General features: G+C 39.0%; 1 protein-coding gene across 6 annotated transcripts; it reads left to right on the plus strand.

The window, feature by feature from the left end:
* The first annotated feature begins 900 nt into the window (after window positions 1-900).
* Window positions 901-24,324, plus strand: SECISBP2 (SECIS binding protein 2). 6 transcript variants are annotated; one of them, XM_051777331.1, is made up of 18 exons: window positions 901-995; window positions 2,030-2,175; window positions 4,065-4,257; window positions 6,247-6,376; window positions 6,755-6,909; window positions 8,072-8,150; window positions 9,884-10,008; window positions 10,560-10,715; window positions 13,459-13,560; window positions 14,414-14,533; window positions 15,709-15,841; window positions 18,326-18,495; window positions 19,262-19,400; window positions 19,860-19,989; window positions 21,659-21,879; window positions 22,592-22,746; window positions 23,212-23,413; window positions 24,071-24,324. In XM_051777331.1, exons 1-18 carry the CDS (start codon window positions 954-956, stop codon window positions 24,178-24,180), a joined length of 2,508 nt encoding a protein of 835 aa, XP_051633291.1. In that variant the 5' UTR covers window positions 901-953; the 3' UTR covers window positions 24,181-24,324. The 6 variants fall into 6 exon arrangements, with proteins under 6 accessions (XP_051633291.1, XP_051633292.1, XP_051633290.1 ...); XM_051777332.1 differs by having other exon boundaries at window positions 6,250-6,376; window positions 10,557-10,715; XM_051777330.1 differs by having other exon boundaries at window positions 902-995; window positions 10,557-10,715.
* The last annotated feature ends 1,456 nt before the right edge of the window (window positions 24,325-25,780 follow it).

Genomic DNA, 25,780 nt, shown 5'->3' on the forward strand with positions numbered 1-25,780 from the left:
CCTACTTTGGAAAACAGTTACTTGGTGATCCTATCCCTGATGACTTGGTATAAACTTTGTGTTGTGTACTTCTTAATATTGCATAGAGATGTCTTTATGCTTGTTCGGTTAACTCTGCTAGTACCACTTAACTTTCTATCACAAGCTTTTACTCTGGGGTTCTAGCCTGCACTTCCTGTCTTGCAGTGAAGTTGTCACTATGAAGTCTTGGGACCCTGTAATAGCAGCCATACACTCAGATTTTATTTTTTTTTAAAAAAGGTACTTCAGTATATTGTGTTTCAGTAACTCTCAGTACCAGGGGTTCATTTCCAACATGAGTTAGTATTACAGCTGTGTAGGATTTGGAAGGCCAGCGACAGCAGGATCCATCTGCATGTGGCTTAAGTGACAAAGCATGTGCTGTCCCTGTGTCATGTGTGCTTGTTGTGCAGACAGCGGTAAGTAACACGAAAAGTCTGGTGAGGAAAAGGACCCTTGAGGGCCTTCCTCTAAAAGCTGCCTGAGCTGTCTGTCTCAGTGGTGGACTGAACCAGGCCCGGTCACACCTTCACTAAGAATCCTGCTGAGCTCTGCCTAAGCCGTGCTCTTCCTCGGGCTGGTGTCTTTGGAGGGTCCTGGGCGCGTGCCTGCCCTCGTTCCCTGCCCTCCATCCCCGTGGCACAGGATCCCGCACTCCCTGCCCTCCATCCCCGTGGCACAGGATCCCGCCCTCCCTGCCCTCCATCCCCGTGGCACAGGATCCCGCACTCCCTTGCCCTCCATCCCCGTGGCACAGGATCCCGCACTCCCTTGCCCTCCATCCCCGTGGCACAGGATCCCGCAGCACGCACTCATCCCGCGCCGCCACTCCCCCCATTGCTCGGGCGTCACGAGCGCGCCCCGCTCGTGCCGTGACGTCATCTCTGCGCGCCGTGCGCGGGGCCGGTGCGGCGGCGGGGCCGGGCCCCGCCATGTCGGCCGAGAGGCGGCCGCGCTCGGGCCGCGGCGGCGAGGTAAGGGCGGCGGCGGCGCCCGCAGTCCCCTGCTCCCCCTTCCGGCTCTTCCCGGCGCCCGGCTGCCTCTCCCTGCCCCGGGGTCTGCCCTGCCGGCCGCCTGTGTGCCTCCCCGGGCAGGGTGCCTCCCGCGGCTCCTCGGATCAGCCTTTGGTTCAGAACAGGGAGAAGAGTCCTTCTGGAGGGGCAGAGCCGGGGGGAGGGGTCGCTTCCCACCGCTTGGGATGGGGAACCCCAGGCGTGACTTCCAGTGAGTTTAAGTGGGGAAAGCTCTTCTTATTCGGGCTGGGGAGTGCTGCGAGGGCAGGTAGCCATCCCAGTCGCTCTAAAGATGGGTGCCCAGGCTCTCACCGGTGACAGCGGCGTTGTGCACACAGGTCAGGCTCGGAGGTCTTAGACATCAGCCTGCAGTCACAGCTGCGTCCTGCGTGTTTGGATGACACGGCAGTCAATACCTCGAGTGTCATGTCATTGTCCTTCCACATATACATACCCAGTTTAGCTCGATGGTAATTCAGAACAAATGGAAGACTTGCCTTAATAAATCCTTGTTGTGCCAGAAACAAGAAGGCTGTGTAATAAACTGTTCATTTTAGGCAGACTGCCTTAAAATACAGATGTGCACTAAGACATGATTGTTACATCCAGAGTTTGATTAGCAGTAATGCGAGTATATTTATGAATTTTAGCTTATACTGTTCAAATATGAAATAAGAATTTGCATATTTGCATTTACTGCATCTTATCTTAAGCAAGCTTCTGTCCTTTATGTAACTGACCTGTGTGAGTGTTTCATGATAAGTGAGGGTATTAAATAACTTTTCAGAGTGGTCCCATTTTTCTTTAGAATTCCTTGGGGGTTTTTTCACCCTCTTCTTCCATTTCTTTTTGGGTGAGTTTATTGTTTTGCATGTTTTGTTAGAAGAGAGCAAACTAACACTTTCCAATGACACTTAAGGTCACAAGACTGAGTATTTTTCACTTATAACATTAATCTCCAAATGCATGTAGCCAAAACCCGTTTTGTTTCTCAGGGCATCAAGTTGTCAGCAGAGGTCAAACCATTTGTTCCAAAACATGCGGCGGTAACTGTGGCATGGTCAGAACCCTCAGAAGCATGTGTCTTTCCTAGGTACTTAACTACATGCTACCCATTTGTTCAGGAACCATCTTTGGATAAGTATGTATATTTTCTGAATCTTATTTCTTGGGGGATTTTAACCTTCTGGTTTTGGACTTTGAATACTCATCGGAAGTCAGGGCTCCGATACGTTAATAGTCTAACTGTGGAAGTGCTTCTGCATTGTCTTCATGATTTAGGTTTTTACATCAGTGTTCTTTGGGCATGTGTCTGGTATCTCGCTCCCACAGGCCTGTGTGGTTACAGGGCATTAAGGAGGATGTGGTGGTCTCCAGTGATTGATGTGGCTTGTGTGTGCTTTGGAAGGAGCTGAATCCAGTCCTTGGGTGAAAGAAGGGTTGCGTTATGACCGAGCTGGGCTAGATATAGTTGTATAAAAGGAAGAGGAGGAGTCTTCAAGAAAGCTTCTCGTGCTGTAAAGCATTTAATATATGGGGCCTTCCCTGGATCTCCTCTCCACGACCTATGCATCCCCAGAAAGGCAGTTTTAGTAAGAGTGCTATGGGTTTCTAAAAGTCTTGGGGTTTTTTGTTTGGTTTGGTTTTTTGGTTTTGTTTTGTTGTTGTTTTTTTTCAATTAGGGCCTAAGAAAAGACATAGACTTAAAAAAGTATTTTTAAATCCAGAGCAAACTGGAAAAAAGGCTACATAGTAGGGTGGGAAATAATCGAGTCTTGTAAGAATCTGATGGTGTTACAGGGTTCCCTCATTGCTTCTCAGGACCTCAAGCATTGGATTAATTATCCAATTACTACAAAGTTATTGGTGTGTCCTTACAAGTACAGCCTTATTAAACATGGTCATTGTAGGCCTTCATTTTATCCTACAGGAAATGTCAGTATTTTCAACTTATTTTCATTTGTAATATAGATATAATGTTGAGGTGAGTTATGGCCTGATGTATGCATTAGGGGAAAACCACAGCATTAGCATTAAATCAGTTCATATGAAAAAAAACAACAAAAAACCAGCAGCAATATTCTGATGAATGTTTTGCCTTGTTGGAGCTGGGACATTAATTTTTTGAGTCTTATTTAACCTTTATTCTCTGTATAAACTGATTATAAGCATTGTTTTGACTACAGTCTATCAGAATTGCAACGGTCAGTATGAAATGTGTTATCTGAAGTCTTCTGTTTTGATGGGAAAGTTTCTCTTTTTGTCATTATCTACCCAGAATTCCAAGGCTGGCCACTTCATAGTGAACAGCTTTAAAAACTAAATGCAGCTTTCTTAAGCTTGGAAATTTCCATTCTCCCTAATCAAATCTGGACTCAGTATATATTTTCTGGACTAAGTGTGGATGGAAAGTGAAAGGGAGCTTTTGAGCATACATTTGAAGGGAAGAGGCATGCCCCAGATGTTGTGTTTTCGTAAATTGCTGTGGTTAAATGCAGGTCGGTTAATTATTATCTTACAAGTCTACGTCATATTTCAAGCGTGTTTTGTACTCCATAAAGTGGTATACTCCTACTTTGTTATTATGGCATTTTAAGATAGGTTTTGACGTTTGTATTTTTGCAGTCAGCTGTGTGACTCATGTCCTGTCGTTACACTGTGCCTTTGGTTTGTTTCACAAGAAAAAGCCTACTGAAAATAAATATGAAGAATCTTGGTACCCTGAAACAGACATGAGAACTATAACCTCAAAGCAGACTAGCTTCGAAACTTGGAAATTGATAACTTCTGTACTTTAAGATATTTGCTCAACTGCATGTTTTCACGAAACAAAATGTGTTATTTTTAGAGATGTGTAGCAGTGAGTAAACACTTAAGTGAAATAACATGGAAGCGTTTTCTTTTGAAATAGAGCTTTCTTGTTAAACAAATTCGTTAGCCAAGGAATGATATGTTTATCTAGGCAACAAGTAGATGCTGAAGACTTGCACTAGGATGACTTTAATTTCTTTCTCAATGTCCATCACACAGTGGTCTGGGAGATCCTGCCCTCCATGAATATTCCAGCTGCTCTTACCCACCTGATGTTGTGGCAAATGCGTATCCAGTAGCTGGCTCACAATATCATTCTAAGAACTCAACACACTATAATGCTTCAGGACTAGTCAGTGAATCTTCTGAGCAAACATATCCAATCAGACAAGAAAGTAAGAGTCTTTCAAAGGTGAGCAAATACGTGTTTTTTGAAAATGAGTATCCTTGTTTTAAATCAACTTTATGAGTGCTTGGTTCCTGTTTTTTAAAGTGAATCGTCGCTCTTGTAGTGATCATGAATGGCATTTAAAGTGGATAGTAGTGTAATGTGCCCACATTCAAAAGTTCATGGAATTCTGCACTTCAAATTAATGCAGTTTTTCATGCAGTGTTTCTGGAACATGAGAGAAATTTAATTCTTTTGTTGTTTTTCTTTTCTCAGCAAGCAGCATCTAGGGGAAAAAAGAAGGCCATTCATATGGGAACTGTGCTTTCCACTGTTCACTATTTGGGCTTGGGAGAAGAGGGGAAGGGCTATTTTTGAGTCTAGTGGCAGCTTCCGTGAACCTGAGTTAAGAGAGACCTGGTGTCTGTAATCAGCTGTGTGACTGCTAAGTGATGAGACCTCATGTTGTTGAAGTATTTCTAGGGCTTATTACAGGTAGAAGACAATCCAAAAGAGAGTAGGAACTTGTTTTGCTGTGGAAGTGGAAGAAAGATTAATGTTAGAAGAATACTCTTTCAGTGAAAAGTAAAACAGATCTTCAGTAGGCATCTTCTGCTATTTTTTGTGTGTGCCCATTTGGGGATAAATTTCCTGAAACTTGGAGAATATTTTCCAACAAAAAATAGACAAACTCCTCAAAATATAAAGGGTTATAATGTATTATCAACCCATTTCCCTCTGTGGTTAGACATTGTGTCTCTTAGATTTTTAGGGTTGCTGTTGTTTCCATCAGTAATATGTTGTTTCATGTAACCTGTTCTCCAGTCACATCCTTCTGGTTTACCTTACTCCCCAGGCAGAGACCTGGTAACTTCACTGTGGTCAAGCCTGTGTAGAAAAGTTGTAAGATTAGGTCCTAAGCATGCATTACTAGACATAAGATACAAAATCTAGAATTGTTAGTGTTCTTGCTGAGAGGAAAATTAGACACTGAAGCTGTGTGGGGAGATGATGAGCTCAGCATTAGCACTCAGCATTAGGGGATGTAACATGAAGAAACTTCATTAAGCTTCTGGGAGGAGTTCTGTGATCTTGTAGTGGCTTGGGCTAAGCTGTGTGCTGTTTGACAGTCTTTGTCATTGTTCCCTGTCATTTATTTTTTTGTGAACTTAAGAGAAATGATTGATCTTGGCAGCTTTGCGTTAATTTGGTCACGTCTCCCAGCGCTTTAACAATTTAGCTTTGGAGATCAAGAAATGCCTTGTCCTCCCACTCAAAAATATAATTTTGCTGCCAGACCTACTTTGAATGTAGTCCAACATCCTGTAATCAGAAGGTTAAACCACTTGTCTAGATTGGTGCAGCATAGTTTACATAGATGTGTGTATTCCTTGCTTGCTGTACTGATTCCTACACCCAGCTCTGCCAAACTGTGCTTCTTGGAAGAATCACAAGGCTTTCATGACTGTACAGTATAGGTGAATGTGTGTCCTTTGCAGGGATCATATAGATCTGTCTTTCCTAACTACTTTGTCTGCTCTGAGATTTTTGGATGTTGTGGCATCAGTCTCATGAAGTTTTGCCTGTAATATGTAATTTAGTCAAAAGATCGGCATGCTTTTAAGATTTTAGCCCTGTTCTAGAAGAAACTCAGTTTTAGAAAATCAGATTGGCTGATTTAATACCAAACAATTTTAAATTATTGGAAATGCTCTGATTATTGGGGTCTTAAAAGTGCAGTTGTGTAGAAGCATATGGAGTTACCCATCTTGCATGAGTTATAATAAGTGCTAAAAATGGCACAGTTAACAAGGTAGATGAAATTGAATAACACATCTCTAACTGGCTGTTCCTATTTTTGTTGGTTATTTGTGGTAATGGTATACTAACTATGTTGTATTAATTTGGTGGTCAGACTCTAGATGGAGAAGTGGTTAACTGTAACTCAAGGCAGACTTGCTAACTTTACAAAGTTCAAGTAAAATCATCTAAATATGTCTCAAATACTTGCAGCAGAGGAGATCAAAAGAAAGTGAGAAAAAATTGGACAAGAAAAGGCATGATGGAAGTGAGTCTTCAGTCAGAATTATGAACAGGACTTCATTCCCAACTCCTGCATGCAGCAGAGATACCATGAAGCCAGGTACAAATGTGTTTTTTGGTTATAAGTTCATGAGATAGATGTAAAATGATTGTCTGTGCTCTAGCCTACAGTTTGAGATCATCTCTCTAAACCTAGAATAGTTACAGAAAAAGGTACCTTTCCTGTGTGACTGTTTTTGAGAAGGGTGACTTAGATCTTTTGCTGATTGAAAAAATTACCATAAACTGATTCAAAAAATTTCCAGAACAAGCATCTGAATTTACAGTTGCTTGTTGAGTCAGTGTTGTGTATGCATTGGTTGTAATTGCTAGTTTTTTTATTTAATATGAGCTGTGTGTAGCAATGGTGTACTACAAAATGTACCTAGAAATGACTGCAAGCAAGTTTAATTACTTAGACTTTACATGCTTTGTTCAGACAGGTTCAATAAAACTACAAACAAGAAGTCAACTCAAACTCCAAAACCAGAGTCTCTTCCTGTACCCACATTTGAAGCTAACATTCTGGATTTCCACATGTCACAGAGTTTGGGAAGCAGTGAAACACTGAATGTACAGCACAGAAGTGCACCAGTAAGTTCAGTGGGAAGTAACACTACATGCCTTAATCAACCTCAGGTGTCTCTTTTGCTGAATACAGAGGATAGCCAATGCTTTCATGTTGCAGAACTCGCAGAAATAAAACTTGTCTGAAGTGCAAGCGTTTCTGAATGCAGGCATTTTGTGTTCAGTATGATAGTTTAAGAGCTAGTTAAGTACCTTGCAAGCAAGGAGTTTCAGAGCTAGAGGTTGTAAGGTTCTTTTTGTAGATGGTGATGGCAGTGCTCGCTGTCTCTCACCCTTTCTTACTGTTCTTTCTTTGTCTGTGCTGCCAGTAGATAGAGGAAAGCCAGGTACCCTTAGAGTGTAGATTGGTGCTGCTGTAGTCTAGACTTCTGGATTGCCTTTACAGACCACATATGTTCCTGAATATATATTTGTTAGGAGCTTATTGTTTTCTCTTTCACCTGGAAATAATAGGTAAGCAGTCACTTACTTACCCAGTGAGTAACAAATTTAAGAAAAAACCAAAGCAAATCTGCATTGTTGTGCTTAATTACTTTGTGCTAAAGGATAAAAATAAGAAACTGAATTCCAGAAGGAGAAAAAACATTGTTGAGATGTAAGGATTTAACTTTGTTCCTTTTGATTTCCTTGCTTCCTTGTTTGTTAGTAAATAAAATACTACTGTTTTCAACAGTATGTCATACATATTCAATCAGAGTTTTCATCAGAGATAAACAATTAATAATTTTGAAGGATCCAAAAGGAATAATATTTCCAGTGCCTCTGAGTAGAAAACTGACTGTGATGGAAAAAAGACCTTTCTGATATCACTTGAGTTTCCTTTTTCATTACTTATTTAAGTTTGATGATGGACTTTTTTTCAAGTATGCTAAAAACATTAAAATATTTTATTGTTTGTTGTTAGATCATGTTTGAGTGCTTTTGCAAAATGTAAGAAGGCATCTCTTCACACCAGTGAAGAGACACCTGCTTATATTTTGTAATGCTGTAGGGTTGAAATGATGGTTCCACTAAGAAAATCAACAAAAGGCTACAAAATTTCCTACACCTTTGTCTGTGGATGGATTGAGGATTTTTTAATTTATGGTGGGGGGTTTTTTGTGTTTAGCTCTATTTAGGTTAGTGGGTTTAATCCTGCTTTAATGATACCTAACTACTTGTTTTACAGGAAGCAGAAAGCAAAGTTTCATCAAAAACTTTAGATGAAACAGGAACCAATTTAATTCCCTCTTCATTTGATGGTAGAGGTAAGTGCTCCAAGTGCAAAATTATTTGCCTGTATTTTTTACTGCTTGCATCTCATCAGTTTGGAAAACTAAAGTGTTCTGAGAAGCTGTGGATGTGTAAAGTATAAAAAAAAAAAAGAATTAAAGAGCAAGTTTATTACAACAGGAAAAAAAGCCCAAACAAATTAAGCTGTATCACTTTCTTTCAAATGAGATGACCACTTACTGCTCATTGCTTCTCATAGGTTTCATTAGCTGGGATTATAGAATTGTGGAATCATTTAGCCAGCACCCCCAGGCCCTTTTCCCCCAGGCAGCTTTCCAGGCACTCTGCCCCCAGCAGAATTGTGTGAAGAAGGTTCTGTTCGTCAAGACTCTGTCTTGGAGGCATCAGTTGCATTAAGTATTGAATTGTCTTAAGTGTCTCCCACTGGATTTCTGTGTATACAAAGACATGTGCTGGTCTGGACAGTTTAGTCCTTATCTTCCTATTGGCTTCACTAAGGATTCAGAAAGGACAGGTTAATCTACTGGCATGTCTTTAAGGGCCCTCTAAAAAGATAAACGTATTTCAGAAGCTTTAAAGTCATGTGATAATGTTTTTTTTGTCACATACTATTCTCGATTCCTGAGAATTGTCCTGTTGCTGAGAATAAAGTAGCAGTTTCTGGTGGGTTGACCTTGGCAGGCAGGCAGACTCCCACCCAGCTGCTCTCTGACTCTCTCTCCTCTACAGGATGGGAGGAGAAGGTAAGATAAAAAAGCTTGTGGACCAAGATAAGGGCAGAGAGGTTGCTTGCCAGACACTCACCACAAGCAAAGCAGACTCAACTTGGTAAAGATTAATTTATTACCAATTAAAAATGGGGTCAGACGGTGAGAAGCAAAAACAAAACTAAAAACACTTTTCTTCTTCCTAACACCAAGTGACACGAGGACACAGGGCCCACTCTCTGCCATTTTTTCCTCTGTGGGGCCACAGCTGCCTCTCTGTGGTCTGCACCATGGGCTGCAGGGACATCTCTGCTTCAGCACCTGAGGCACCTCCTCCCCCTCCTGCTGCGATGACCTTGCTGTTGGCAGGGTTGCTGCTCTTGCAGTTTTTTTTATCTTATTCTCCCTCCCAACACCTGCACAGTGTTTTTTACTCTTCCTTAAACATGTTCTCACACAGGCACCACCACCATGGCTGATGGGCTCTGCTGGGGCTGGCAGTGGGCCTGTTTTGGAGCTGTCTGGGGCTAGCAGTGCCCATTCCCTCACAGAGGCTCCCTGCAGCCTCCCCCTGCTACCAAAACCTTGCCATCTAAACTCATTGTGCTATTTAATTGCTCAGTGGAAGTTTTTCTTCAGAAAAGTTCAGATTGTGTTCTGTATTTGTTGTGTGTTAGGAATGTTTACAGAATTGATTATGTCTGAGTTCTTTCAGAACATTGATATCTCTGAGTTGATAGTGGGTTACATTCTTGTACACTGAAACACATGAAGTATAGTGTAGTTAGTATGATAGATTTCCAGATATTATTTAATTGTGATTCTGTGTATGGCATTGGAAAGTATATGGATTAGTTGCAATTCAGAAAAGCTGTCTGGAGAAATAATGTCTTGTTTCAGTCTTTCCTCAGGAGGAATATGGCTCTGCTGTACTTGCTAGGCCTTGATTAATGCATTAATGGTCCTTTTTGTTTTGAATATTTGAGAAATATTTTTGAGACGTCTTTGTGTATCATTTTTTTTCCCTGAAACACCTGCAGATGGCTCTGCTCAGCCACGTGTGTCTTGGGCTGGGGTACTTTCACAGCCCTCAAAGAAAATTATTTCATCACCAGCATCTGAAGGTCTTTCCAGAGGCAAAGGGAAGGAAGATAGTGAACCAAAGGTACTTGAGAATTCTCTGCTCTCAACTGATTTCTGTAACTGTGATTGGGTCTCTTCACTGGCTTTTTTTTTCCCCCTAGGTTCTGTGCATTGTCCATTTCTAATGTAGCTTTTAAGAGGTAGTATAAAGGCATTTCGTTCTTATTAGAATTTTTCTTGTAGTGGAAAAGAATCACAAAATGTCAAAAACACAGTTCTACTGAACAAGAACTTTCAACTTGTAGACTGGATTTTTTTCAATTTCCTGACCCTCAGGTTGAGACACGAAACATGGAATTCTTGCCTTATTTGGCTGGATATTTCCTAATGAAATCTCAGTAGTCCCCGTGTGTTCTGATAACAATGCAATGTGCTTTAAATGAGGAATTCTTACAGTAGGTCCCAATTTCTAAGAGATCTTGAATTTTTCTTTGTCCACTTAATGTCCTAGCCTGGATTGATTAAAATATCCTTTTGTTCTGTAAGTGTAGTCACTTGCATTTATTTTGGTAGGTGATACTGAAAGAAAAATTAATTTCTAAAGGTCGTGCCTCATGACTGTTTTTTCAGCAGTCAGAAACAAAAAACGATGCTAGTGAAACTGAGCCTGAAGAAGGTTCAGAAAAGAAGAAAAAAAAGAAGAAAAAGAAGAAAAAAACAAAGTCATCCACTGATGTAGAGAGACCTCAGAGTGAATCTACTACAATACAGGAACCACCGAAGATTGAGGTACAGTGAAGAGGTTTTTATTACTGTTCTTTTAAGTGTGTGAGTATATTAGAAGAGGAGATGATGACACAGCTTTGCACAAATTGAAGTTCAAAACCCTTTTGTAGGGGATGTTGGTACAGGTTTATTTCAGCTGCGATGTTTGTCAGAGGTTACTGGTAGGAGACAGTTGTACTTTTTCAATTGCCACATACTCAGTGAGCACAGAGGAGTGCAGAGGAGACTTAGCAAATTTGGAGTGATGCGTAACAGATAACAGAAGTCAAATTTCTTAAATTAAAAATATTCTGAAGCAACTGTTGCACAGGGGGTGGGGAACATACTGAGTACTACAGTGTGCCACAGCTTTAAAAAATGTGGTTCCAGTATTACAATTGTGAGTCTCTCACATCAGGAAGCAATTTCTGTGTAACACAGCTGACACCGTTTACATTTCTGGCTGCTAATTCCAGTTGCTTTCCAAATTCATGTATCTGTAATATGCATATTAGTATTTTGATACTTTTGTGTATCAGTATTGCAAAAGCATTAGACTCTCCCACATTAGGGAATTGTTGTGTGGTCTGTGGTTTAACAGTGCTTCATTGAAGGCCTAATATTGTACAGCAAGAAATAATAGCATAAAGAAACCTTCCTGGCTGGCTTCTGTTCTGTATGTTTTAACTTGGCACACGAAACAGAACTGTGTCTACCCAGTTCCATTGTGTGGTTCCTTGTCCTAGAATGGCACAAGAAGTGACTGTTAACAGACCTCTCTGTTACAGAATTAGGATTAAAAGCAAAGACCAGCAGGGTCTTTCTTATTTTTGCTCTATGCTGCCACGCAGTGCCTGACCTGTGAATGGCAGAAGTCCTGGTAAACAGTAAAAGGGTAATGGGACTATTGAAGACAAAACTGGAAAAAAATGGCATAGAATCATGGAACAGGACACACACATTGCACTGAAATCTGTGTTTTGGCAGTGGGGGAAAGTTTTCAGGCCCTCCTGGTTTGCTGGGAATGCTTGTCTCCTCATCAGTTTGAAAAACAGGTGAGATGCTTGAATGATGCTCTTGAACTAATAAAACAGGAAAGGATCATACACATGGAGTTTCTGAGCACCCAGGATGTCTGAGACGGTTCTGCTGTGTGCAGCAACTCACCAGAGCAGTATTTTGGATTGCTTACTAGTTTATACAAGTCAGTCATTTAGAGAGACTGGTAATGAGCATAAATGGATACACTTGGGGAAGGGTAATCCTGTTTTTCCACACATAGTGATAGGCCCCGAGCTAGATACTTTCCTTGAAGAATAAAATGTTGAAGCTGCTGTTGATAATCAGGGTAGTGCTAGTAGTAGTGGTCAAACATGCAAACAGTGCTGGGAATCATTAGGAAATAAAAAGGAAAATGGATTATGACAGTACAGAATTTCAAGGCATGTCTGATCTGAATACTGTGTGGATTTTGTTTTCTTATGTTCCTCTTACTCCTTAAAAAAAATACACATTTGAAGTAAAAAGATAGACAGAGGGCTCCAAAAAGAATCAAAGGTATGAAGCAGTTTCTGTGGGAGGAAAGACTGAATAAACCAAGACTTTTCAGTATGTTAAATACATGGCTAACTCGGAATCTGACACTGACAAGAAAATAAAAAGGAAATTATTTGGCCTTTCTCCTAATTTTGTTTAATGTCCTCTCATTCTTACAGGTGATGAGTTAAGAGCAAATATAGGGAGGTGTAACGTCTCACCAAGTGCTAGATTTTAATTATTCACTTTGCTACAGGGTGTTGCAAATGCCAGAAATTGATTTGCATTTAAGAAGCAATTGGACAGAGTGAAATAAAATTTTATTCTAGTGGGGGCTCTTTAAATCTGAAGGTACTATATGTGGTTGCAGATGTCCCTAAGCTGGAAGAGTGCGTTTGTGAAATATTTTTCTTGCAGTTCCCTTTTGGCTTACTTCCAAGCTTCTTTAAAACCATTTCATTGGTTGAGGTGTATCAGTCCTTGTGCTAAAGCTTCCTAGTTTGAGGTGTTTAAATGAAGACTTTCAGGCAGAAAAGGTGTTGGTGTGTTCAGTAGTATTGTATCACAGCTAAAAAGGCCTTTCAGAAAGTGGGAGGAGGAACACTTGAATGAAAACCAAACTGGTGGGTCAGGATCATTGTGACTGAGATAGTGGATATAAAGTGCCCAGTGTAGAGCAAGCTCCAGCCTGTCTGCACTTGGTTAATCCAAATTCTGCATAATGTATCCTCTACTAATAAAACTGTGTAAGCCACCATAATCATTTGAGTGATTTATATATTTATTTCCATGCTCTAGTACTCTTTTACATACTGCCCTTTTTGTTCTTCACCACTCAGGTTTAAGGGAGACTTGCACAGCTGGAGACTGTACTGGAAGAAGAGGGAAGTTGTTTGCAAGGCTGTTAAATAATTTGAAGAACACTCATTTAGGAGTCATTTACCTCTAATTATTTGTATCAGCTGATGGCAATAACAAGCTGCTGTTGGGAGCATTTCTCTTAAAAGCTCTTTCAGCCCTGAATTAGCTGCTGAATAGAAAACATAACCATTGTAGTACTCATCATACTTGGTGGCACTACAACTTGGCTTCTGAATTTTTGTAGCATGAAACAAATTATGATGAATGTTTGATAAGCAAGGAGAAAATCATTTGAATGTAGAAAAATCAGTTTTGAAAATGTGGACTTGATAGTTATCTTACAAAATCATCTTTTGATTGATTTGTTTAGGATGTTGAGGAGTTTCCTGATCTGACAGCTGCTTCTGATAGGAGAAACAGGGTAGGATCTCAGAAGTCATCCTTTACTCCTGCACTCAGAAAGCAGTCTGAAGTAAGTAATCTTGCACCATTATGCAAATCAAACGTCAATTATGAATCCAAGATGTTTTGTGGGGGGTTTTCTTTACATGAGTGAAATAAATCCCAAGAATTTGGAAATTCATTCAATAGGGAAATGAATAGTAAACATAAACCACAAGGATTGAAAATATGACTTTTCTTGCCAAGCAAATAACAGAAATAATAAAGGTGAAATTCCAGGTTTTTGTTTCTTTGAAATTAGTTTTGCTGCTAAAAATTTTTGTCATTGGCTTTGCTTCCCTGTGATTATTAGTGGTTTAAAAAAAAACCCAAACCACATTGTTTGCTTTGTGTGAGGCACTAAATTGCATTGACAGGGATGAGTGAGTAGCAAAAGGCACAGTAATTGCTCAGAAAAGATTTGTTATAAAAAAAAGTGCTATACAGACGTGTACCTCAGATGAAAGCAACCCCTTAGCTTTGTAGACATAAGTGGGATATAACCTCTCAAAGCTTACTGTAGAGACGTGGTCATTAGGCCATTCATGCTTCTGTAACAAATACTTGAAGATGTAGCTGCCTTGCTAGTTTTTAATTCCAGATCTGGGGAGGGGGGAGATATAAATACAAGTGTGATTAAGTAGTGTGGTGGCTGATAAATGATCACATTTCTAGAAGGCCATGTAGGGCCTTCTCTTTTCCAGGTTGAAAGTTGTACTGCTCAGCTTAGTGTCCTCCACAGACTTGCTGAGGATGCCCTCAGTCCCACTGCCTGTGTTCCGTTTGAATTTAATGTCATCATCACCCGTTTCCATGTGTCTTTAAACGTGTTTTTAAATGTTTTCTCTTCCTCCCTGTCATACTTTTGTCTCTAAATTTCAAAGATCCATATCCCTGAAGAGCCCTGTGATACTCAGTCTCCCTCACTGGATGAAACTCCCAAGGTGGACGGACTGACAGGGAAGCAAGCTTCATCTTCAGTATTAGAAAGAAAGAAAATGCAGGTAAATGAATTCATGTTTGGAAAGAAGTTTACAACTCAAAATGACGAAGGAAATTGACCTCCTTAAATATAAGAATAAGACTAAGAGCAAGCTCATCTGGGATTGTATTCGTACTTTGAGATGAGTGACGAGGTTTTCTTGATCTGGAGCAGTTAGTGGTAGTAATTGTTAATGCCCAGTTTGTGATCCAGAGTTTAGGGAAAAATACAAACTTTTCATTGATGTCTATGAGTTTTCCGGATATCAGGAATTTTTCTTTCACCTGTCTTACTTGATTGTGCCATAAATTCCAGTCCAAACTGATTGTGTTAAGGAGCTGGGAACCTATTAAAAGAGGTTCTGACAGAGTAAGACAAGGAGGCAAGGAGATCCTATTATCTCGGGGCAAGGAGGAGAAATGGGGAGTAACAGTGAGGCCAGTAAGTAGTTCCTTATTGTGAGTAGGTTCTGGCACAGCTCTGATGCAAGGTGAGATCCCAGATTAAGACTTAGAAGGTCACATTCCATAACCTTGTTGTAACAGGAACTATAATGAATTGATCTTCCAGGGTAAGACTTCTGAAAGTGCAATATCTGATAGTCCCTTCCTTAGCATATTTTGCTGTGATAGTTTACTCTTTCGTAGTCTTTGCTAGACTGTTCATTTGTATGTAACCTTTGTATATTCTGAATCATTAAATATGAAACACAGCTTTTGCCTTCTCTTCAAAGCAGACAGATCAGTGCTTATTAGGAGGTGGTGCAAAGATAATGACCTCTCTCTTTAATAAGACATTGAAGATAATGATTTATTTATGTTGCAATCACATACCCTGGAAGACTCAGAGTAGTTTTTCTGTACTGTTAACAAAACTCTAAATTCTGATAAGCCTTTTATCTTTTTCAGAGATAGATAGCAGTCTGACCAAAGTGGGAGCCTGACATAAAACACCTTTTTATTGAAGGCTTTTTACTTTTATGCTTTGTTGCAGTACCCATTCAGAAGTTACTTGAACTGTTTCTGATTTTTTTATATTTTTGACATTGAAGTTGATGTGTATTTAAAGATCATTGAATCAAGTTAAAAATCAAAAGCATTGTGGATAAAGATGTTAGCATGTATATATACCATACAAAATAACAGTCTTTGCATTCTGAAATGGAGAGCATTACTAATTGATACTGAACTCGTTTAGGAAACATCCAGGAGCAGTGGTAAGAAGAGTCAAGTTCCTGTGCAATTGGATTTGGGTGGCATGCTGGCAGTCTTGGAGCAGAAGCAGCAAACAGAGAAGTTGAAACAGTCTTCTAAACCTGTGGTGTTTTCAGGTATTTGTTACTGTGAAATTTCTTTCTACTCTAGTTGGTTTTTAAGTATTCAGACATTAAGTGTAGTCAGATTTCTGATCTGTAGTAATCTCTCAATATCCAGGCAGGAGCAGAGTTAACCAGATACAAGAGAAAATGAAGATTCTTAAAAAAAAAAAAATAAAAAAGCATGGCAATCTGAATTGTTTGGAGGAAGACTTGTGAAAAGAAGAATTTTCAGGACAGTGGCTTATAAAAGAATACCTTGTATAAATATGAGACATGTTTGAAATGTTGCTTTGACAGAAATACCAATATTCTTGGAGGGTTTTGCTCTGCCTATGTGTTACTGTTCTGATATGAACCTGCAGGAAGGGGCTACACAGTAACAAAGGCTTTCTTAATCTCTGATCCTAGAAATCCTAGAGCTGTAACTTGAGTGAAAAAGCTCCTTTGCAAGCACAGGGAGTGTTATTTGGGAGTCAGGCAGCCCAAGTATGTTCTGACATACCTGATAACTGTGAAATAATTTATGTTAACAAAATGCCAGGTTTTGGTAATGGAGAGAATCTTTCAGTCCTTCTGGATGCATAACCAGAAACAAATAGCCCAGTCTTTTGTCCAAATCTAATCTTGGTGATGCTGGTATAGTATATTTCTCAAAAGGAACCATGATTTTTGCTAGAATTTGATGATGATGAAATTTCTCTCCTTTTTGCAGCAAAGTGTCCTTTTAGAAATTATTTCAGGAAAAATCTAATCACTGGAGACTTCATCTTGCAATACTTATTTAAAAGCGCATTTAAAAGCCATCACATTAAGAAGCTCAAAATATCAAGCATTGATGAGGTTTTCCTTCACTAAGTGAAAGAACTCGTAATTTGCTTCTTAAATACTTTTTTTTTTTGCAGTTGATCTTGGTTCGTTGGGGTTTTTTTTGTCCATTTGAGTAACTCAGACTCAGTGCTGCAGAGCTGCTAATAACCAGATTTTTTTCAGTAAAGTTATACACTGTTTGGATTGATGAGTACATAGATGGTGGAGCACAAAGGTATGGGTTGAAATACCTGTTTTCAATCTGTTGCAGAAGAGAAATTGATGTGTCATGTTTGTATCCTGGAAGTATAAAGCAGATGTTACTTTAGCTTTATACTTCTTTATATGTTCAGTGCACCCATTAAATTGGTGGGTACCAAAATACAACTTTAATTTGTGGAGTGGCATTGTGTGAACTCTGTAATAGAAGAGGACAGTGAACAAGAAGGGCAAGGAGTGTGACCACAGACAGTTGTTTTTTCTTAATTCCACTTAACTGCTTCATGTGATAAATAATATCTGTGAAAGCCATCAAATTCAGGAGCATGAGAACTGTGAACTTGAAATGATAATGTACTCAATGAAGGAAATATCATGTATCTGCAGGATGTATGCTTATGTATTTCCTCAAATCCAGCTTCAATTATTGTGGTCACCTATGCTGCACAACATTCTTGGCAGTGTTGTCATCTGCCTTTGATACACAGAGCCAAAAAAGAAAAGTTGCAGTGTAGCACTTCTGTGAACTAAACTGCTCATGGTAGTACTGCATGTGGTGTTGGAGGATTAGCATATAAATACTGTGGAATGAAGATGACTTAAGACAAGCTGCCAGAATCTTTGGTTGTTTTTTAGGGCAGAGAGAGTTGCCTGAGTCACAAAGGTGTCTCATTCCACTGACACTTACGTCATCCTCTTCATTGACTTGCTAATGTAAACTGGTTTATATTGCAGGAAACTGAAGTTTGACAGAGTATTCTCACAGGATGCAGTAATTCCTACTGATAGTCAGGGAGAGTAGTTTTTAGGGTGTGAGGCTGTGGTTTGGAAGATCCAAGTTTAGTCATTTGTGCAGTCATTTAAAGCTTCTGTGCCTTAAACCCTCTGAAAAAATAAAAGTAAAGTAGACATATTTTGGGAGCTGTGTGGGTTAAGCAAAAGAGACACAGCTGTAGCTTTACATTACTCTTTACCCACATGCAAATGAACTTCATCCAACTTCAACATAAGGTGTAACAAAAGCTATGTGTAAGTGCTCAAGATTACTTACAGCAAGTAAGTCCAAAATCTGTAATACTGCTACCCAGTATTTATCTTAACACAGCACAGAATCTGTGGAGGAGGAAGTGCCATTACTATGAAACATGGAAATTCCTAAAGGTTTACCAAACTAGCAAGGCATGATGTTGAGGGTAGCCTGGACTGCAGTGTTTTGTCAAGTTCTGCTTTTGAGAGTTCAGGGACTGAGCCTGTGATTCCAGGGATATAATAAAAGCAAAGGACACATGAGTCTTCTGGGAGGAGTATCTTTTTAAAGTTTCATGACACTGGATTCCCTGTAAATATTCTTAATAGCAACACAACACAAATTTAAAATGTGTATGCCAGTCCTAAACTTGAAATTGGATTCTAGTTTAGGTACTTGTTACAGTTGTCTGATGCAGGCTTTTTTTTTTTTTTTAATCCCAGTTGGTGGTGCCATACCATTGCTTTCAAAGGAACCTTCCACGGCCACGAAAAGTCACCGGTTGAACCAAGGAAAGATGCCTCATAACCCTCTGGATTCCAGTGCTCCCTTGGTAAAGAAAGGGAAGCAGAGGGAAGTACCTAAAGCAAAGAGACCAACACCTCTTAAAAAGGTCTGCATATTTTTTACCTTAATTAATTTACCTTTTACCTTAATTAAGTTCAGTATTACTTTAAGAGTGTTAAGCCCTCTCGCATGGAGATCTGCATCTCAGTGTCCATTTATCTGAATTCAATTTTAGCTTTGCTTGGTTTCAGAAAGGGGAGGGGCTTGGGGGAGAAGAGGGTGGTCTTGCTAATGGCATGTACAAACTCCCCAAAAATACACTTTCTCACTTAAATCAACTGGTAGCTGAAGAGTGACACTACAAAAGTGTCCAGACATCATTGGTACAGGGGGACATTCAAAGAAATATTAACTTGTTTTGGCAAATATATACTTATTTTCAGGACTGGGGAGAATGGATCAAACAGAGGCAGTGTTTGATGTTTCTGTGCTCTTCCAAGCCAGAACTTCAGCTGATTCTGCAGCAACTAGGTTTAGGTCCATCTGGTGATTTCCCTTGTATCTTCTCTCTTTGCCCATTCATGTTGCTTCCTGTCTATACAGTGGATTTTTTTTAACTTTAGTTCTGCCATTATAGTTTATCCCAAGTAAATATTTTCTCCACCCTTATGCTGCTAATCAAGGTAAAAGTCCTTTTCTGTGTAAATTTAGGAAACATCTTCCCTTCTTTCAAATAGAGAAAATAAAGTTGTAAACTCTAAATGCCAGTGCTGAACCTCTTTACTAATGGTCTGTATGTAAATATGTGGTAAGAGTAATGCTTTGTTATCTCTGTGACTTTGAATTGATTTGGTTTTGATACATACTTTTAGATCATTCTGAAAGAAAGAGAACAAAGAAAGCAACAGCACCTGTTAGAACAGAAAGCAGCACCAAAAGATGAAGATAATGTTTGTCAGTCTGCAGAAAATATTACTGAAAACGAGACACTTCTACAGGATAGTCAAGCAGGTATCTTTCAAGAGAAGCTGTAATACAGTACATAGCTGAAAATTTAGGAGTGAGCACATTTAGTACTTTTGAAAATTCATACCAAATGCTACCAAATGAAAGCTGTAACCTCAGAATTTTCTAAGATTCATCTCAGACTTATCTTGACTTCAAACTGGGTCAAAGCTCATAGTCAGTGTAGTTGGGTAACAGGGATTCTGATTACAGTTTCACACTTCTCCACCTGTTGGCTTTATGATATGTTGAATAAGAGTTCCCACATGCCTCTGGCAATTCATGAAGTTTGAAATGAGGAAAAAAACCCTATTGAAGTAAAATAAATGTTTGACCCTTTTCCCTACTATCACAGACTGTTGTAATACTGAAATTGTGACTCCTCCATATATATTTGACAGATTAATGTCTTCATAATGCTTTTTGATCTGTCTTTTCATTGAAATATCTTCATTTACTTGATAGCTCTTCCTGTAATGCAAGTTGCTGAAGGGTTTCTGGAGAACACAGAGACCAAGGAATCTAAAGAAGGTTCTATAACTTCAAAGCAGCTAACCACCAGTCTTCCAAAAATCCACAGTAGGAATTTTAGAGAGTAAGTATGGGTTGTGTTGATGTCTGATTTTGCACAGTACCACCAATATGGCATTTTTGAAACAAGGTAGTTCAGTTGGGTTCTCTGCAACACTAACTGGAGTTTAGACTGAAGGCTCTAAATTGTTTTCTTTCAGTTTTTCTGTAAGCTGACACACAAAGAAATGATATGCAGAGAAAAGCATTGTAATTTTCACTTGAAAATGTATGTTCCTTGAAAGAACAAAAATACTAGAAAATCGTTAGAGGCTAAGGGAGAAAAAGAAGCTTCTGTTAAGGTGTAAGTACTTTATTTTAAATAATGGAGTAACAGCTTAAGTAGTAAGGTGCACTACTTTATTTCTTAAATACTATTTTTAGTGAGTAGTGTTGTTTCATACTGCCAGATCAAATGGCAAAAATGTAAAGAATGTGACTAACCAGACAACATTTTCATGTTGTGGCTAGGCAGAGAAATAAAAGGAATATTTATGACTTATTATGTATAAACACTTCTAGTTTTGTGTGACATGCCGTGTATACATGTTTCTTTGTAAAAGAAGAAACAGTGATTACCATATGTGAAGAGGTCAGAGATCCAGTCATGACAGCTTAAAACAGTTACTTGAGGAAATCAGCTTTTTAACTTTTAGTTCTCCTCTCACAAAGGCACCACTGCATCCAATAGTAGTGGTTAATAGTGATGCAGCCATTCTTCCTGGGTTAGCTCTAATTTAACTTTTAATTGCCATAACAGTTACTTAATTTGTGTCTATGCAACAATGTTTTACTAAGAGCACTGTTTGGGTTGAATATGTACAGCACAACTCAGTCTTAGCTGTTACAGGACGTAGAGCATTCAATTTAGATTATTTTCTGTCTTTAGATTAAATTTTTAGTGGTTTTAGTAGATCTGTCTTCAAGACTTACTGAAATCAATGGGAAATAGTAAATAAAAACTCTTGTAACTTAGAATTATTTCAGAATTTTTTTTTATCTCTAAGATCCAGGATAGATGTCGTGATCTCTTCTCATAATCTTATGTGAATTTGCCACTGTCCATCTTTCAGTTGGCTGTGCAGTTGATACATCTTTAGTTTTTCTCTTTGATACTCTTCTTCACTGAAAAATTCTTTGTGTAAAACATGGGGTGTGGGGAAATAATTTATAACAGTTTTTATGTTTTTGTTATGAACAACACAAAGCGTAGAGTGATAAATGAAGTTGGGTGACAGACAGGAATGTAGGGAGGAGGAATTTGATCTGGTTCTCCACGTTTGTTACATGTAGCAGAAATAAGTTAGAATTTTATACCCTGGTTGCCACAAAATAAATGCCCTCAGAAAAATGCTTCAGTAGAAGAAGACTTGCACACCTCTATCTATGGGTATAAAAATATATGCAGTTTTATTGTACATGTGTGTATTTTTAGTATGGTTTGATAAGGGGAGCCAGATAACACAAGTAAGAAAACTTCCTCTTAAGTTCTCAGACACTGAAAAGAATCTTAAGTAGGTTTTTGTTTTCATGTATATAGTAAGTGTGTTTGGAGTGGAAATAGAAAAAAAAAAAGCAAAGACATAGAATGGAAGTTACAATTTATATTTTACATATTTAACATATTACATATTTATATATTACATGTGTTACAGTTTTGGGGGATTTAACATTTGATTGATCCTTTCTTCCAGTTACTGCAGCCAGGTGCTTAGTAAAGAAGTTGACAGTTGTGTGACAGACCTTTTAAAAGAACTGGTTCGTTTCCAAGATCGTTTGTATCAGAAAGACCCAGTAAAGGCCAAGATAAAACGCAGGCTTGTTATGGGTCTCAGAGAAGTTCTGAAACATCTGAAGCTGAAGAAGCTGAAGTGTGTCATCATCTCTCCTAACTGTGAAAAGATTCAGTCAAAGGGTAAATAAGTTCTTAATATATATATATATATGTTAAATAAAAGAAATGTAAAAGAGCTGTGTACCTGGTGTACTGGCAGTTGTTATTGCAGGGATTTATTTGAGTAGCCTTATAAAGTTGCCTGCCTTGTTCAGGTTGTTTGCTGCTGTGCAGCTGAAATGTGAGCTGAGTAAAGAGTGGCTGGGATGGGAGAAGTTATCTGAGGCTAAGGCCTCTCTGGTTCCTGTTTGGCAGTGCTGCTGCACAAAAGATTGCACTGGCATGGCTGAGAAGATCCAAAGGTTGCTCTGCCACCATGAGGCATCCTACTGTATCAGTCTCGTGTAGGCCACAGGGTGACAACAAATTGTCAGTGATAGTTTGCTTAAAGGTTTTTGTAATTATTGGGATTAATTTAATTGTTCTGGTTGTTATCATTTAAATAACTACTTAGCAGCTGGGTCTTTTTATTGATGCTAGATTAGACTGTACTACATATATAGCAAAATATGGAATGGTAGCAGTCTAAGGATAGTGCTAACTAAGAATTAAGGAAAAAAAAAAGAAGTTCTCCTCTAAAAATGGGGATCCAACGCTGCTATTGAGATTTCTGCATTTTTTTCCTGTAAATTGTAATTTCAGAAGGGACCTCGCAACCTCGGGATATTTTGTGCCACGTTTTAACAGTGTGGCTCTTTAGTTCCAGTCAGCTTGACTGTGTTGTCTGCTGCAGGTGGGCTGGATGAGACTCTGCACAACATTATCGACTGTGCCTGTGAGCAGAACATCCCCTTTGTTTTTGCCCTGAACCGCAAGGCCCTGGGCCGCTGCGTGAACAAAGCAGTGCCTGTGAGCGTGGTGGGGATTTTCAGCTATGATGGGGCTCAGGTAAGCAGAAATGGGGGTCAGTTCATGGTTTTGTTGAGCTTTATTTATTTTTTATTTTTTTTTTTTACCTGGGAGATGAAAATGGTCTGATTTTTTTAAGGTTTTGTTCGTTTTCTTTTGCTTTTGCACGTTCTTCGTCACTGGTCATGTACAAAAAGAAACTGGTTTCAGAAGTACAGCCAGTTGGCACTGTTTAAAAAAAATATATACTTTTGCCATCTCTTTCCAACATCCTCTTAATCTCTCTCTCAAGTTGTTTTTTTGGTTTTTTTCTTCCAAGAGAACTGGTGTTTTTATAAATGCTTATAAATGATGTGTTTTTCATGTCTTCGTACGTACTTAGCTGCTCAGCTTTTATGTATGAACATACATGTTCTGAATAAGGAATATTCACTACAGATTTTCAAGGAGATGTTAACGCTTACTGTATGATTTGAACTCTGCTAATATTTTATATTGCTGTAGGACCATTTCCACAGAATGGTACAGCTGACAACAGAGGCCAGGAAGGCCTACAAAGATATGATAGCAGCTTTAGAAGAAGCAACTAAAGGAGGACTACAAGAAACCCAACCCAGCATCTTAACACCTGAACCTGAAAAAAATGGCTTATCAGAAACTGGTAAGCCAACTTCCAAGGACTCTGATGAGGATGTACCAAATTACAGTGAGTATTTACTGATTTGTTTTTTTGTTCCATTTTCATTCCTGGTGCTCTTCAATCCTGCAGTTTTCAAAGGGCACCTGACAATAGTTGTTATTAAGCTGGGGCAGGGGGGAGATTATTTTCTGTTATTTTCCCCATGATTTTATAAATCTGAGGTCAGCTCTTGCTGAGGAAGTGCTAAGAGAAAATACCTTTTTGAAATCCACTGATGGCAGGCAGTACTCACTGCTTTGTTCAAGGAGGTTTAACAGAGCTCCTTATTATATTTCTGTTTGTTAAAAAATCCTCTTGTAATTCCTTCTAGAAGTGCATACTCTCTAACTATGGTTGTAGTGAACATGTTTGAGATGCACCTTCCTGTCCACAAGCGTTCACTTCTAGAAACACTTTCCTAAGGTTGGAACCACCTTCAGAGTGGATCCCACCACTGCTACACTGTTCTTTCATGCATCTCCTGATGTTCCATGGTGTAAATGCCAGCATGCCTGGGTGTCAGTTTTCTCAGCACTTATTTTGAAGAGGGAGTAGAGAATCAACTTTGACTTTTCATTTTAAGTTTTTCCTCAAACCATTATATGGTAACATGTTTGTTGGTTTTTTTGTTTGTTTTCTTGTCTGTTTGGTTTTCTGTTTGTTTTGTTTTCCAATACTCCCTAGTTAAAGTCTGGAAGAGAAAACTTGAAGAAGAATACAGCCCATATGCACTGGAGTTGGAAAAGAGTGCAGCTGCTGACATGGCGCTGGTGAATTTGGAAGAGCATCAGTAAATCCATTCTGTTGGGCTTTTATTTTTTTTCTGTTAGATCCCTAGGAAAAAGGTAGCAAAATAATATAATTTTAAGAACTATCTGAATTTAGCCAAGTAAACTGTTCTGAATCCCATTAAGCAAAATACACACTGGAGCACGTGAGGCACTGATTAATGTTTTTTATGTTCTATGTGTTTGGCTGATTACTATAGCAGATGCAACAGCAAATTCTTGTAGCCCCAAACCACCTGAAATGGCTTGGCATACTTTAATGGACTAGCTTTTTTTTTTGTTTTGTTTTTTTGTGGTGATACAGTATACCAAAAGAATCTGATGGAAAAATAACTCTCTTTGGGAAGAGATTCCTTGAGCCAGAAGGTTGGGGCTTGAGGGGAGTTATCCTTAATTTTTAACTCTTGTTTAAAGAACTTCAGCTGTTACTTGATTGTGGGTTTCTTCTTAGTTTTTTTCTTCTAATTAAATAAGCCTGCTCAGATGGACAGGCTGGTGTCAATGTCAGCAAGAAATTAATTTGGGGCAGGCAGCTTGAGTGAAACTGATTAAGGAAGGGCATGATGACAAAGTTCCCAGTTAGCTCTTCTGTGTGCTGTCTTTTTCCTTTGGGCTCACACATCAGGTGTAAAGGAGAGAGCACAGACTACAAAGGTCTGAAATTACTGAAGTAAATATGCTCTGTTTAGACATTTTATAAATTTGATGTTTCTGTTGCTGCTGAGACTAGTTTATCATAGATCCTGCTTTTAGGTTAGAGCATACTGAAGGACAGCAAATGTGCCAGCCTGCTATCCTGTCTGTACCTTCTCCTTCCTGAGTCTCCTCATTCCTTCAATTTGGGGTTGTGCTGGTATATATATATATATATATATATATAATGTTAAGAGTTTTTCAGCAATCTCAGTTTGTATCTAAATAGGGAAAATTTATATCTTATAAGAAATAAAGTTTGTATACTAGAGGAAATAAAATTTTAAAAACAAAATGTGCTTACAGTAGTGATGGAGCATCTTAGTGGGAGTGGCCTGTATAAATACTGTTGTGTGCAAGTTGTAGACGTAAGAGGACAAGCCTAAAGGAAGTAACTGGAGGGATGGACATGTAACTTCTGTCAGCTCTTCTGGAAGGTGACACAGATGCCATGTGTGCTGCTGCCAGCATCTCTGAAGTGTGTCTGTAAGTGCTTCACCACACTGAACATTTGTAGTGCAATACTCTGGAAAGTAGCTGCCTTGTGATGGTAGAAGTGATATAAAAACTTTAAATAATTTTGAAACGCAAACAATTTTGTAGAATGTAAATTGTATAAAATCTGTTACAATATATTGATTCTATAAAGAATGGTTGTGACTTAAGTAAACTCTTCTGGTGGGAATTTAATGATGCTTGAACTGTCAGCTTTGAGGAAGAACACTGACAAGGGGAGGCAGCCTTCTGCTGAAATGCTCAGTTGGTCACTGGTTATGATGATGATCTTTTTGTATTAGTTTCTTCTAAGCTTAAATGGAAATCAGGGGTGAAAGGTCCCAGTGACAAAAGCTGGTTTTGGCCAGCATGTATCCTTGATCCAGAGGTAAGCTGTGATTCATGCATTTATACTTGT

Source organism: Manacus candei, unplaced genomic scaffold (genome assembly GCF_025592945.1).
Source record: "Manacus candei isolate 608988 ecotype Guabito, Panama unplaced genomic scaffold, ASM2559294v1 h1tg000010l, whole genome shotgun sequence".
In the NCBI taxonomy this organism is placed as follows: domain Eukaryota; kingdom Metazoa; phylum Chordata; class Aves; order Passeriformes; family Pipridae; genus Manacus; species Manacus candei.